This window comes from Haemorhous mexicanus, chromosome 17, assembly GCF_027477595.1.
Source record: "Haemorhous mexicanus isolate bHaeMex1 chromosome 17, bHaeMex1.pri, whole genome shotgun sequence".
Classification (NCBI taxonomy): domain Eukaryota; kingdom Metazoa; phylum Chordata; class Aves; order Passeriformes; family Fringillidae; genus Haemorhous; species Haemorhous mexicanus.
Window position 1 is genome coordinate 2,808,068 of NC_082357.1, and position 13,783 is coordinate 2,821,850.

General features: G+C 49.4%; 1 protein-coding gene across 3 annotated transcripts in view; it reads right to left on the bottom strand.

Annotated features, from left to right (window-relative positions):
* AXIN1 (axin 1) overlaps nucleotides 1-12,665 on the bottom strand; it is a 71,889-nt gene extending 59,224 nt beyond the window's left edge. For 2 of the 3 annotated variants that reach the window (XM_059861382.1, XM_059861380.1), the window contains exons 1-2: nucleotides 12,585-12,665; nucleotides 9,617-10,588 (exon numbers count right to left, since the gene is read on the bottom strand). In XM_059861382.1, the coding sequence (XP_059717365.1) occupies nucleotides 9,617-10,494 (878 nt within the window). In that variant the 5' untranslated portion in view covers nucleotides 10,495-10,588; nucleotides 12,585-12,665. Of the gene's footprint in view, nucleotides 1-9,616; nucleotides 10,589-11,865; nucleotides 11,993-12,584 lie in introns of those variants that run through there. The other variant, XM_059861381.1, reaches the window with a different exon arrangement.
* Nucleotides 12,666-13,783: the final 1,118 nt, after the last annotated feature.

Here is a 13,783-nt window from a genome sequence, read left to right on the forward strand (position 1 = left end):
TTCTTTCTGGCCTTTGGAAGTGACAGAACAGTTAGCACAAAACTTAATTCATTTGAGGTGGAGGGCGGGGGGCGGGGGGAGAGGATAAAGAGAGGCCGCAAGTTAATTTCCTTTAGAAGCCCGATGGTCCCCACCCAGAAACCTGCGCACAAAAGAATACTGCCTTTAAACTGGTAGGTTAGGTCTGAGACCAGAGCGAAGGTTTGTCAACCATGACATGCTCCAGCTTGTTTAACAGTCGACCGGAGGGTTGAAAAGTCTAATAAAACCAAAAGGCCTTCCATAACAAAGCTGCTGCCACTTAAGGAGAACATTCACACCCATTCAGCAGGGCTTTTTTCAAACATGCAGAGGTTTTTGGAACCTCCAAAGCGAGCAAAGAACACCAAAACAGAGCAGCTAGAAACTGAAGCTGGGAAAAAAAGTGAGCAATAAGGAACACACTAGGAACACTGAGTAACTAACCACGGGAAGAGATAACAAAAATGCTGCATGACCTCCCTCCCATCACTTGGATGCCTTTCTAAAATAGACACTTCAGCCTGACCACAAGTTATTGTGCAAGGATCACTGGGTGAAGCTGCATGACCTGTTATCTCCAGGATTACCAAAGGAAAGTTTTTCCCATGCCCATTTGGAAAGTTTCTCCTCTTCAGAAAGAGGAAGGTTTATATGGATCAGTTTTGCAGGCTCTGCCAGCCCTGGCTGGGGAAGGCCCGAAGCCAATGCTTGGGGGCAGTGGGATGCTGTGCCTTCCTAAATTCTCCAGCTGGGCTGATTTCCCCAGCCGGCAGCACTCAAACCCCCGGGTCACAAACTTCACTGCATATATCCAGAGGGGAAAATCAGCACGGCTGTTTTACAACGTGACAAACCCTTTGCTGTAGTGACACATCCACACATCCTTTGCTGCCCATTTCCATCTCCTTTTGCCAGCACTGGTCTGTCTTAAAAGGAGCCTTTTCAAAGTAGCTTTTCCCAAGAGAAGAAAGCCAAGTTCCACTGAATGTGCAGATGTTCAGAGACACACCAAATCTCAGTATTTCCACAACAAAGAAGGCAGCTTTTCTGTCACTGTTTTTCCTGGTAGAGTCATGGACCAAGCAACAAAGGACTTGTGGTGATGGTCTTGGTTCAACACTAGATGAGCAGGAGACACATGCTGCACACCTGAGGCTGCCAGCCTACCCAACAGCTTCTGTCTGTGGCTTTGCTCAAGAAGGAACACTTTTCATTTCCTAAGAAATAAATGTTACGACAGTCACATGCACTGAATTAAAAGTACAAAGACCAGACCTCTTAGCCAGAGACCCCAAATTTTATGAAAAAAATTAAAAAGTACATGCCCTTGGAAATCCAATCTGAGCAGGGCCATAAGGAGAGTAAGAAGGTTCCAAGGTCATGTTTTACAACCTTCTGAAGCAGGAATGAAGCCGATGTCCGACGGAGACATTTCGTGCTGCCATCTGTACAGAGCTTCCCTTTCTCCAACACACTGCAAATGTTACAGTGCAAGAACTTGCTGTCTTTGCTCAGGCAGTCTTTATTTGTACACAATAAGGGCCTTGTGCAGGAGATCAAGGCTGTATTTCATCGATTTGACACGATGGTTAACCTGTGAACTTTGCCCCTGCTAATAGAATAATTTCTATTTGTTGATTCCTCTTTTGGGATCCTCGAGGGTAACAGCAGCTTCATCCCAGTTCTCATTTGCATGTCTAGTGCCAAATGGTTTTACAGCTCTTACTTATGTGGAGCAGAGCCAAGACAAAATTGATCAAATGAAGTAACTACAGCTGGATCCTGAGTCCCCTCACCTCCCTCCATGGATCCTACCTATATTTCCTAGGAGCTCTTCAGTGACTTGGCTCTGATTCACACTATGCATGTGAAACCTTGGAGAAGTGATAGAATCATGGAATGGTTTGGGTTGGAAAGAACCTTAAAGCTCATTTTGTTCCACCTCCTGCCATGGGCAGGGACACCTTCCACTATCCCAGGTTGCTCCAAGCCCTGTCCAACTTGGCCTTGGACACTTCCAGGGATGGGCCAGCCGTAGCTTGTCTGGTCCTTTGCTATCCAAGCAATGAATCCCACAGGGGTCCCAAAGTAACAGCCTGGACCAGGCTGGCAGCAGTGGCAGAAGAAGGAAGGTCCTCTTCCAGATAAACCTCTCCCAGTCCAAGAGGCTGACTGCCAGACAAGAAAACAACCAAAATTTATGACCGAAAAGGGCAAACCTGTTAAACACTGCAGACATGGTTTTCTGGTGCTGGAAAAAAGGCAATCCCACTTGCCCAGTCATAATGCTCTTCTCCTTCCAGCACCAGCATCCCTCTAATACATGCTGGAGATAAAGGACAGAAAACTGAACCTCCAGAAAAGAAGGAAAATGAAGATGGAGAGAGGGAGAAGACTGACTCTCTGGTCTACAACAGGACAGGGAGTATGTGGGGGTCGGATGAAGGATAAAACCCAGTAGTTTCTGGTCATTAGCTCTGGAGGTAGATCTAGGGGCTGTGCTGCTAATCAGTAGGTCTCACTCAGGTATTTCAAAGAGGTTTTTCCTCTAGCTGTAGCTTTGCCTCCCTCCACTGCTTATCATCAGGAGAGATGAAAGCTCTTCATCTATTAGCGATTTAGATCAGATGAAGACCTTCAAAAAGCTGCTGCTTTGAGGACAGGTTGTATCTTGGGAGCCAGGGGACCAAGAAATTCCAGGTCTTACCACAAAAGTGTACTCTGGAGTCTTCAAAGGTAAAATCCAATTTCCATGTGGGTTTTATAGAATTCGGATTATCTGACTTAAAACTGCAACGGTTCTACTTAAATTCATTACTGGCTTACAACAGTGAGGGATCCAGACCAGGGCTGTGAGGAACGCTGGTTTTGCTTTTACACACAAGCATGACCTGCAACAATTTAATTTCTGAGTGTGACTTCAGGCAAAGTAGCTCACTCTGGAACACAGGAGGGGAACAAGATGTGTGTCTCCAGAAGAGTCAGACCTTTCCTAAAGCTCCCTGAGCTGGGCATTCAGGGCTGCACCACTGAAGGAAGGGGCAGCTTTGCACCTGATGAGTGGAGATGGATACCGCAGTCCCCCAGAGGAACTCAAACCTGAGCCATGTGTGTACTGCAAACAAGGAATAAAATGAGTTTTTTCACAAACCAACCGCCTCAAACCCAGCTGACTGCTGTGGGAATGTGTATTTTCAGGAGCATGACCTTTGTACAAGAGTCCAAAGCTGCACTTCCAAGTGAAGCAGGCATTAATTAACTAATTTATAGCATTAGGATAGATGGTGTCAGACATACACTTTGTATTTGATAAGTTCAAAAGTGTAGCTTTCATCTGGCATTGTTCCACTTCCAAATCATCTCTACTAACCCTGCAGTGGAGCTCCAACATCCCATTGCCGTGGAAGAGGTGGATAAAGTGGCACCAAGGACACTCAGCCTCACCCACACTGGGGTGGCACAATAGAGGCTGCTCCACGCTGCCAGGCCAGGCTCAGCAAACCCCTGCTCTCAACCAAGTGTCACATCTTTTCAGAGAGATGCTCAGAATTATAATCACCAGCAATTTGACTTTTTAATCATTTCAATTACTGTGACTAAAACCCTTCAATCGGAACAAAACCAGGGAAAAATAACCCCTCTCCTTCTGAAGCAGCCTGCCTAGCTTAACAGACCATACCAAATTGTGAAGGTTTTTGCTTTTGTGGTCTTCACATATTTCATTTAATGCAGATAATTAACCTCAGTTTCTAATTTCAAATCCTCCACATAAGGAAGCAAAGTGACTGAATACATTCACTGACAGATGGAAAATTAAAATATTACTACAGCTTCTGCATGGCTCAAAAGACAGGGCCTCGCAAAAGATCTTTCTTCTTTTATTTGACTGATTAACTGTAATTTGCTTAATGGATTTAAGGATGAGCCTAATAATCCAATGATATATCCAGGAACCGATTTAGGATATCAGCACCTCTGTTCTGAGTTTTTTTTTTAACAGCAATTTTCTGCATTACACATAGTCACTTCTGAAACCAGATTTTTCCACCAATTGTAGTAAAACCAGGTCCATGATTTATTTTAAATGGGTGGTGACTGCATGACTGGCCTTGCACCAGGCAGCCACAATGCTGTAACTTCTTGGAGCACCTTCTGAAGCCCCAAATCTAGGGATGACCCAAGACCATAACATGTTCCAGCAGCCACCGACCTAGCCCAGCAGACAGCCAGGACTTCTTGGGAAGGTGGGAAGTCAACAGCTCAAACCTAAAATGGGGCCAGAGTGTGTTCCCCCAGCACCCCCACACCACTCTCAGTCCCTTTTCCACCAAGAAAGTCTGCCCTAACAGGATTTCACAGTCTGTCTCAATAGTTAATAAATCCAGAATCTAACAGACTATTAAAGGAAAACATCCAAGAGGCAGTCATTTTTAAAACATCCAATGGCAACTAATTATTCAAGGGATTAGTCCATTATAGTAACAACAAAGAAACTCTCAAAACATAAAGCCAAGTTGAACGGCAGATCAAAACCAAGGTGTTCCCACCCCGTGGCCACCTCCTGGGTGCACTTCTCAGCATCCTGGCATTGGTTCAGCTCCCACTCAACCTTTTAACATCCCATTCTTTCCGAAACCAGGCAGAACTCAAACCAGTTTTTTCAAAATATAGAATTTCATGATCTGTGCCATCATTGTAAGCACACAACAAAACAGGGCCATCACCAGGACTGGACCAGGCAGGCCACAGCTTTGTCTAACCCAGCTACGAGGCCCTCCAGGGACAGATTCCCACCCCTCATGCTCCCAAGAGTTTTTTCACCATGTCCAACCTGAATCTCCCCAGGACCAAAAAGAAGGACATAACTTCCCTCTTGGGCTTTTAAGAGAAAATATTCTGTAACCCAAATAAAACTCAATCACAACAAAACAAGGCTTTGTTTGCTGGAGGAGGGAAGAAAACACTACTCATTTATCAAATCAGAGTGCTAAAAGCTTAACTACCTCTCCTTAAAAAGAAGCCAAAGCACTGATCTATAACCAAACACAAACACACCACTTCTTCATCTTGATTTGTGTGGAGGCAAAGCTATGGGCACAAAAGGTATTCTTCTTCAAATAAAATCTATCTTAAAACTTGGCAACCACTAGCATAAATACTTTACACTGCTAATGTAATATAAGCATTTCCATGCAGAAGTTTCATCAGCTTAACAATATATTTTAAAAAGCTGGCTTTAACTTCTGTGCAAAAACACCATCAGTCTCTGTCCTGTATATCTTAGAGTGCTTCAGCCACTAAATTACCACTTAGACCTCTTAGCACCAGACCCCCTCCCTGCTGGATTCACTGATTTCTCTCAAGAACAACGCAGAACCCAAACTATTCTTCTGCAGCTTATTTTCTTTAAAACTGGAAATAGCCACTGCTCTACAAGGATTCCAAACAGGGTTGTACTGATTACAAATGACACCGTGGGCCCAGCAATTTTAATTCAAGACAAGCATTCCCAACTTTATATATGGGTCTAACATTCAGCATCTGATTTTTTCCTGCAAACAAGCTCCCATGAAGCTCCAACAGCCTAAGTCCAAGATGCATGTGCTGCCTCTCCAGGTAAAAGAAGCATCAGTAAGAGGGTAACACATCTTTAAATTTTCTAAATATGACTTCTCTTGCACCAGTGTTTGATTATGCATCATCAGTTTTCCAACCGGTCAGTACAATTAACACCAATTCCTTCAACACCACACAGTCTTGAGTCAGAGGTGTGCAATTTAATATTTAATTATGAACGAAGCTGCCAACCTCAAAATTAGGGCTGCCAGCTAAACTTCAGCCAGCTCCTTCCTGATGCAGCCCCAGCTTCTGACCGCTGGACCGTTTATGCTCCCTAAGCCACAGAGAGATCCTTGCTTTCCCTGAACCAGCCTCTACATGTTAGCTTGTCATTGCATTGTCCCATGCCAGAGGTTGTCACATCCCTCTAAAGCTTCTTCAGCTTTTCTCCACTTGCCTCCTCTGCATACCCCATGGTGAAGTGCTGGCTGTGTGTTTTGGGGAGAGCTGCTCTCCCACGTGTCCGGAGAGGCTGCCAGTGTGTGGGCACAGGCACAAGGACTGTCCTGGTGATTCCTACCAGCCTGGAGAACCACATCACCCACCCTTTTCATTTGAACCACCAACACTTGTGAAACACGGTGAGCTTAGTCAGCTCAGCACTGTGGAAATTAAAGCTTGGAACCAACTTCTTTAAAAAAACAAACAACCCCCTGTGTATATCAAATCCCAGGCTGAGAAATCTCTCCATCCATGTCCAGCAGCTCCACCACCAACACTCCTCAAAATCCAACAGCTGGAGACTTCCCCTCCACCACGTGTCCTCTAATCACCACCATCCGGGCTTCCTCTTCAATACTATACACATCATGGAATGGGTCAAAACCCAAAGCAATTGGCAGAACTAATGTAAGTGTCTCAGTGTGCCTGGTTTTCAGGAGAGATGACAGCAGAGCTGCTGGCAGGTAACACCACATGCTCTTATGCAGGTAATACCATATGCAGGTAACACCATTCTCACTTCCCACCACAGAAGAAAGCAAAGGCAAGGCCTGTGAGAGCGCTGCCCTCCAACGCTTTGGGAATGGGATGGGAGCCCCTTCGCACACAGAGCTAAAGAGAGAGCACGAGAAACCCACCGCAGCAAAAGACATGAGCAAACCACCAAGCCCCACATTTCCAACTGTTTCAGGGGCTTTGTTTTCCTGGAGCGCTCCAAGAGCAGGCTGCAGGCAGTTCTCAGGCACAGGTTTAATTTCTGCTCTCCAGCTCCGAGGAACGCTGTCCCGGCGTGTCGGAAGAAGGTTAATGAACGATTTAGCCGCCTTCACAACCACGTTAGTGTCACTTTCGGAAGCTGCGAGTTAATGCCCGAGATCTTCGGGGGTTGCCCTCTTTGAAGTTCACTGATCCATAACCAATGTCCAATTAATTTGCAGGAGCCTAACGATAATGACTATTGGCCTTTTCCGACGCATACAAAAACACAGTGGGTAACAGCGATGCTTTTGGCTTCAGGGTATTCTCAAATCTTGCCTGCACATTTGCACACCTTCAAAAATATCCAGTGCTAATAACGGGTTGTCTTCTGCCATCTGAGGAATTTTTTACATTTGTTCTCCTGAGAGCAGAGCTACTGCATCAAGATTTATGAACTTTCTGCTGAAAAAAAAAAACCTGGAGCTGATTCAAGATGCTCATTTGCTAACAGAGAAATACTTCTACTGCATTTACTTAAGATTCCTCTTTATTTTGGGTTTCCATGGAAGCCAAGGAATAGAAGTTAAATCTTGGGAAGATTAAACAGGCCCTGAGATATAATGCAAAACAGCTTATTTCCACATTCCCCAAAGAAGAGAAATGAGAAATTCTTCCACACATACACCAAAAAATAAGAGGTTTGTGGAAATTTTCAAAATAAATTGGGACCCAGCTTTTCAAATGCTGCACACAGCCATTGCTTCCTGCTGCAAGCAGCTTACCCAGATTCCAGTACACTTCCCCAGGTGAGAAAGTAAATGAACAAGAAGTCCCTAAAAACCAGCTTGTTCAAGACAGCTATTGCTACACAACATCCAGGAAGAAGGTTAGTTCAACCACAAGGTCTTGCTCAAAGAGGAACAATCACCTCATAAATTAGTATCTGAGCAGTCTTTAAAATTAAAAAATGCAGAGCTTATGCAGCTCACAGCATCTTCCATGGCAATGCTCTGGACACCATAGAAGTTGACAGACCAGCATTTAAAAAATAAAATAAATCCCTTATCTTCAGCTTCTCCAGGCTGAGAAGTGACTCCTGCTCTGGTGAGAAGGGCAAACATTTCCTTGCCTCCCTACCCAACAGGTCAGCAGAGTGTCAGTAGCCACAATGACAGGCTGTTGGACACTACAAATTAATAGCCACACATTTTCTCTGCCTCCATCCTCCAGGTAAAGATTTCACGTTGTTCCAATCTCCTATGAAAATGCCGAGGACTGATGAACTCTCCTTCAAAACACTTCTATTTCACAGCACATTTCTTAAACCATTTTACAACCTGGCACAGATAAATTCAGATAATGGGTGAAGTGCACCTTTTTCTTGAAGCTGGAGCTAAACAGCTCAGTGTCACACACAGGATTTACTTACTACCTGGTCTGGTAAGGAAACTAAACACAGCTGACCCTCAAGTAAGTTATTTTCAACATTAACACCATTATTGCTTAAATAAAAAGATACTTAAATCAGAGACTTTTCTAATCCTTCATTTATGGTGAGCACCCAATTGCTCAGTGGAATGCACTTCAAGGTTTTTATTAATTCCATGGGAAAGTCCCAAGACACTGGAATATTTTTTTTCTGACTCCTGATTAAAGCAGCGGGAGCCCACATGAATTCCCTTTTTCCCCCCTCCCCAAGAGTTTCACATGCAACATCCCCTCCTCAAAATCTGTAAGAAAACAAGAATCAAACCGAGAACATTTTGCCAGCTGAAAGGCGCCGAGACCTTGCGTGGGGCGGGATGCGCTTCCAGCTGCCAGCCTAAAGGGACGGCTGAGGGAGATTAAACACAGAAATGCTTTTCATAAGGCAGGAGCCTTTGAAGAGGACAGTTCAGCTACTTCATTTTGTAATCTTCACAAAGCGTCAGATTTTAGCCTAAGCAGGTCTTAAAACAAGGAGATTTTATTTAAAAAAGGGGGGGAAAAAAAGTAGGAATGTGTTCTGGCTGGGTTCTGTTGATTCAGCAAGGGTTAGACACACACATGCTTATTGATCCCAGAGAGCTCCCTGCTAAGTTAATTGTCTGGAATTTTAACTGAGCTCTCAGCAAGTTTCAAAATCCTTGCTGGCTGGAAGTGGGTGGGGGACCCAGAAAAAAACAGGCTGCAGAACTGTGCCAGTCCTACAGTTAAAAAAAAACAGCAATTACTTTAATGAAGGGAAGAGCTTCAGCAGGGCATGGTTTTAACTGGATTTGGGGATTCTGACTCTGACACCGTTAGAATTCAGTGCTGGAAATTGCATATGCAAAACAGTACCATTATCAGAGAGCACCATCAATGCTGCTTCACTCCTACCCACATCACCAAGTGAGGGTATCTATCTCCTGTGAGCTCCCATTTGTGGCTCATGACAATTTCTACACAGGAAGTGTCACCACCAGCTTACCTGGCCATGTTACAGTACCTGAACACTGACCTTCTACTGGTGCAAGCTACAGCAAACCTGGCACTGCAGCTTGTCCAGACACCTGCACATGCATGAGGGCTACCCATAGCTTTGCACCGCCCACCAAGCCCTACCTGCCTCCAGAACACCTCCAGCAGCAGTTTCTCCCAGTGAAGAACATGCTGCATGGATGATTTGGCACTATCAAACAGGAACAGCCAAAGACACCTTTAAAACAACCTGCGATTAGTTTCAAACAAAGCTTTGCACTCCATCAACCTGCTTGACAATGCCATCCTGTACCAATATGGGTGCTCCCCAGCACCCATGGTTTTCCAAGGTTTCCCACGCCCATGGCAGCTCCCTGACCCAGTCCCCACCTACCTGAACTCCCTGCCCTCGCTGTAGCGCCGGGCCGGGGCCGCGCGCTGCGTGGCCGTCTCCAGAAGCAGCTTCTGCGTGAGCCTGCTGGAAGGCGCCGAGTCCCTGCTGGCCTCGGGCTCGGCCTCTTGGTCACACTTCCACTCCTCATCCTCGTTCAGAGTTGGCAGATAACCAGGTAGCCCTTTACCTGTCCCGGACCCCGAGCTCGGATCGCTATAAATTTTTGGACTTTCCCCACCTGTCCTTGTGTATTCCAAATAAATATCCGACTTAAGGAACAAAGGGTAGGTATTGTCTTCTATCATGCACTGAATCTCCGTTTGGGCCTGGTCAAACATGTCAGGGTCAATCTGCAGTTTCATGACACAGTCTTTGATGAAGCTTTTTGTGGCCGGTTTGATCTGCCGGGACACAATGCCATTGTTGTCGAGGATGTATTTTTTGTAAATGGCTTTTGCCAGCTTGAGTCTTTTTTCCTCATTAGACACGCACGGCTCCAGCTTCCTGAAGCCACTGCAGGCAAACCAAAAGTCCAGCAGATCTGCACAGTCCTCCTGTTTCAGGAAAGTCCTGAAGAGGTTGATGCCATCTTGATCATCCAGCAAGGAGTGCAGTGACTCGGCCCACTTCAGGTAGGGTGGAGTTGGTGAAGCACTCCCCTCGGGCTCGTACCCCAAATCCAAATCGGAGCGCCTCGGTGTTGCCGTGGACGTCTCGTTTCTGACCACATCACTCTTACCAGAGTAGAAACCATGGCTAACTGGCCTTAGGTCTGTGGACACGAGCTCCCCCTCCTCACCAGGAACCGGTGGCCTTGGAGCATCTTCAGTGAAGCTTCCTCCGAGGTCCAAGGGGAAGCCCTTCCCCTGGATATTCATTTTTCTGGTCCTTGCTTGCGTGGGAACAGTGGGGGATGAGCGCCAATCTCAAATCATCAATATTTGTAGCTCCAAGGTGAACAAGTTTGTTTGGCTGAAACAGATGAGGGAAAAGTAAGCAAGCATCACTGGAAATAAACACTCTAAGACAACAAACTAGCGGTTATGCTCTGCACCTCTACTGTATTAACACCTCTTTTTCAGCAGAATCAATGGCTTGGTAACTTCTGAGTGCACAGAATCGAGCTCAAACCAGGCAGAGGCTAAAAATGACAATTACAGAATATCCCAAAACTTTACATCCAGAATTTGGCATCACTGATACAGCTGACACCAGACTAAAACACCAGCCAATTTCCTAACAACAGTGGTTTATACATGAACCTGGCATGTGGCAGCCCACATGCAAGAGATCCATACCCAGGTACCACAGGGCACATGCCATCTTCTGCACTGCCACCAGCTCCTCTGCACTGCCTACCTGGACAGGACACATACCAGATCATACTAAGGCAACATGTTTTTATCTGGCTGTGGATCTAGGAAATTCTTATCCTTAAACAGGAATTTAAGGCTTGTGAAAATTATTATTAAAGAACATCCAGTTAGCTCTGAAAGCAGGGCTGCACCTTAATCAAACACAGGTGGCTTTTGTACGCTCAAGTGACATACCAGTGCCACATTCCTCACAAATCTCTGTGTTTCAGAAATACGCCGCGTCGCCTCGTCTAGCTCTAGGGGAATCCAGATGCATCGCTGACCCTAATATTTTGGGCATCTGGACTGCATTCTTGCTTCAGATGGGCATGTTAGTACAAGAGCTCAGTTCTAGCGCTGCTTTTTATAGGCAAGCCGTTGAGAAAAGGTTCATTTACGCTAACAAAATTGCATGCTACGAGCCTGGGAAAATTTCAGGTCATCAAAGGAAGATGAGAAAACCACCTTGACAAGGAAACCTGATCAAGTACAATGTTTTTAAAGAAGTGCAACGAGTCAATATGGAGGATGGAAGGTATGGGGAAGGCAGGGAAGGAAGAAAAGGGCAATCCCTGGGTTGCTGCTTCTGCTGCTCAACAAATTAACCTCATCATTTAAAGCGAGTAGCAAAAGCCTTGTGTTACAGAACAGCCTCAGCCTCTAAACCCCAAGTACTGCAGAGCACCAGCAGCCTCACAAATTACTCCTTGCACTGGATTAACTCAATTGCATGTAAAAACACAGCAGGAAAGACATATTTTAGCTCGCCCTCCCTCTCAAAGCAAACCCCACACCAACGAACATCTTTGGGATGCTTTGCCATTTTCCCCCTATTTCCTGATCCTGGCTAAACCTAGAACCGCCGCTGATGCCGCGCCCGTCCTCACAGCCCACCTGTCCATCGTGAAACAACGCAGCGAGCCCAGGAGCGGCCAGCGAGGATGGCTGGGCCCCGCCAGGAGCGCGGCAGGAGCCAGCGCCGCACTCACACTCGGCCCGAGCCCCCGGCACGCAGCCCCTGCCCTGGCACCGCGGGACAGGGCTGGGCTTTGGCACCACTGGGCGGTTCTGGGTGGTTTTCACCCCGCTTCTGGAAGCGAGCGCAGGACTCGCCCCCCGCGTCTGCGGTGCCGGTCCCCAGTGACCCCCGGCCGGGTGAAGGGGACCCCCGAGAGAGCGGCACCGCAGCCCCAAAGCCACGCCGGGCATTGTTGCGGCGGGGCGGCGCTGGCTCCTCGCCCCGGCCGGGGCAGCCTCGGGGAGCCTCCCGTAGGACACGCGAGGCGCCCGGCCGAGCCGCCCGCCCGGCTCCGGAGGGGACCCCCGGCCGCCCCGCAGGAGGCGCGGGGCCGGGTGGGCTCCGGGGCGGCCCCGCCGCTGACAGGGCGCCGCGCGGGGCCCCCGCCGCCCCCCGGGCAACTTCGCGGGACCCGGCCCGCGCCGCCTCCCGCCGCCGCCCCCGGCCCCGCTCACCCTCCCGGCCCGCCCGGCCTCCCCCCGCGCCCGGGGCGGCCTAGCCCGGCTCGGCGGCCCCGGCGCGGCCCCGCGCTCCCGCCCGCGGCGGCCTCGGCGCGGCCTCAGCGCAGGGCCTGGGCCGGGGCCGCCTCACTCACCCGCGCGGAGCGGCGGCGGCGGCCCGGGGCGGCGCGGGGCCCGGCCCATGCGGCTCAGCGGCGGCGGCGGCCCGGAGGGGCGGCGGCGGCACAAAGCGGGCGGCCCGGGACGCCCATGGCCGCGGCCGCAGGCGGGTGGCGGCGGCGGGGAGCGAGAGCAGCAGCAGCAGCAGCGAGCCGAGCACCGCTCCGCTCCGCTCCGCCTGCGCCGCTGCCTCCCAGCCCGGCACGGCGGCTCAGCCGCGCCCCCCGCGCCCCCGCCCGGTACTGCGGGACCGGCGGCCGGAGCGGGGCGGAGCGGGCCCGGCCCGGCCCGGGGAGTCGGCGCGGCGGCACGCGGGGCCCGGGGCGGCTTCAGGCCCCGCACTCGCTGCAGGGCCGGCCCGGGGAAGCACGGAGGTCCGGGCTCGGGGAGGCCTCGATTGCCGGGAGCTGCAGCACATTGTGAAGTGCACGGGCTGAGCTCCCCGAACAGCTCTGGCACATGGCCGAGGCTTCGGGCTCGGCTTCCCGCAGAGCCCCGGCTGGGAACCGTCCTCGGCACCTCATGGGCTGAGTGGCTCCGGGGCTTCGTCCGGCCCTGGATGAGGGGAGCCCATGAGCATCCCAGGCATAGACGGCCCCAGAGAAACTTCGGAGACCTCCAGGGTCTCGCCGAAGGGCTCTGCCAAGGAAGGGCATCAACCCTCAAACACCACCAGTCTCCACGGCTCTGTTCATGTCGAACATCATGACACACCTGAGTTTTGTCCAGTTTGGACCAGGCACCAGGGTCCTGGGCATGTAGGGGCACCGGTCCACCAGCCGCTCTTGCCTCCAACAACAACTAGAGCTGGTTTGGAACCTGCGATGTGTGTCGTGCTTCTCTGACCTGGGCAACTGCCGCGGAGAGAAATCAGGGGCTGGCCGAGAGGTGGCACTGCATGGACTGGAAAGGGTCACACCATGTGCAGACTCCCTAAATCGGGCACGTTTGGTTATGTGCTGCAGGGTGCACCAGCTCTGAGGCTGCTGTGCTGGGGACACTGGAGGGAGAAGAAGTGAATTGCCAGATGCAGAGATCAAATGAGAGTAGGGGACAGGGAAGTGCAAAAGCGTGTGTCTTCCCTGGAAAGCAGTGATAGACTCAGAGCCAGGCAGACCCTAGATACCATCCTAAAAGCTAAACATGCAAACAAGCCAATAGACAATCCTCTGAA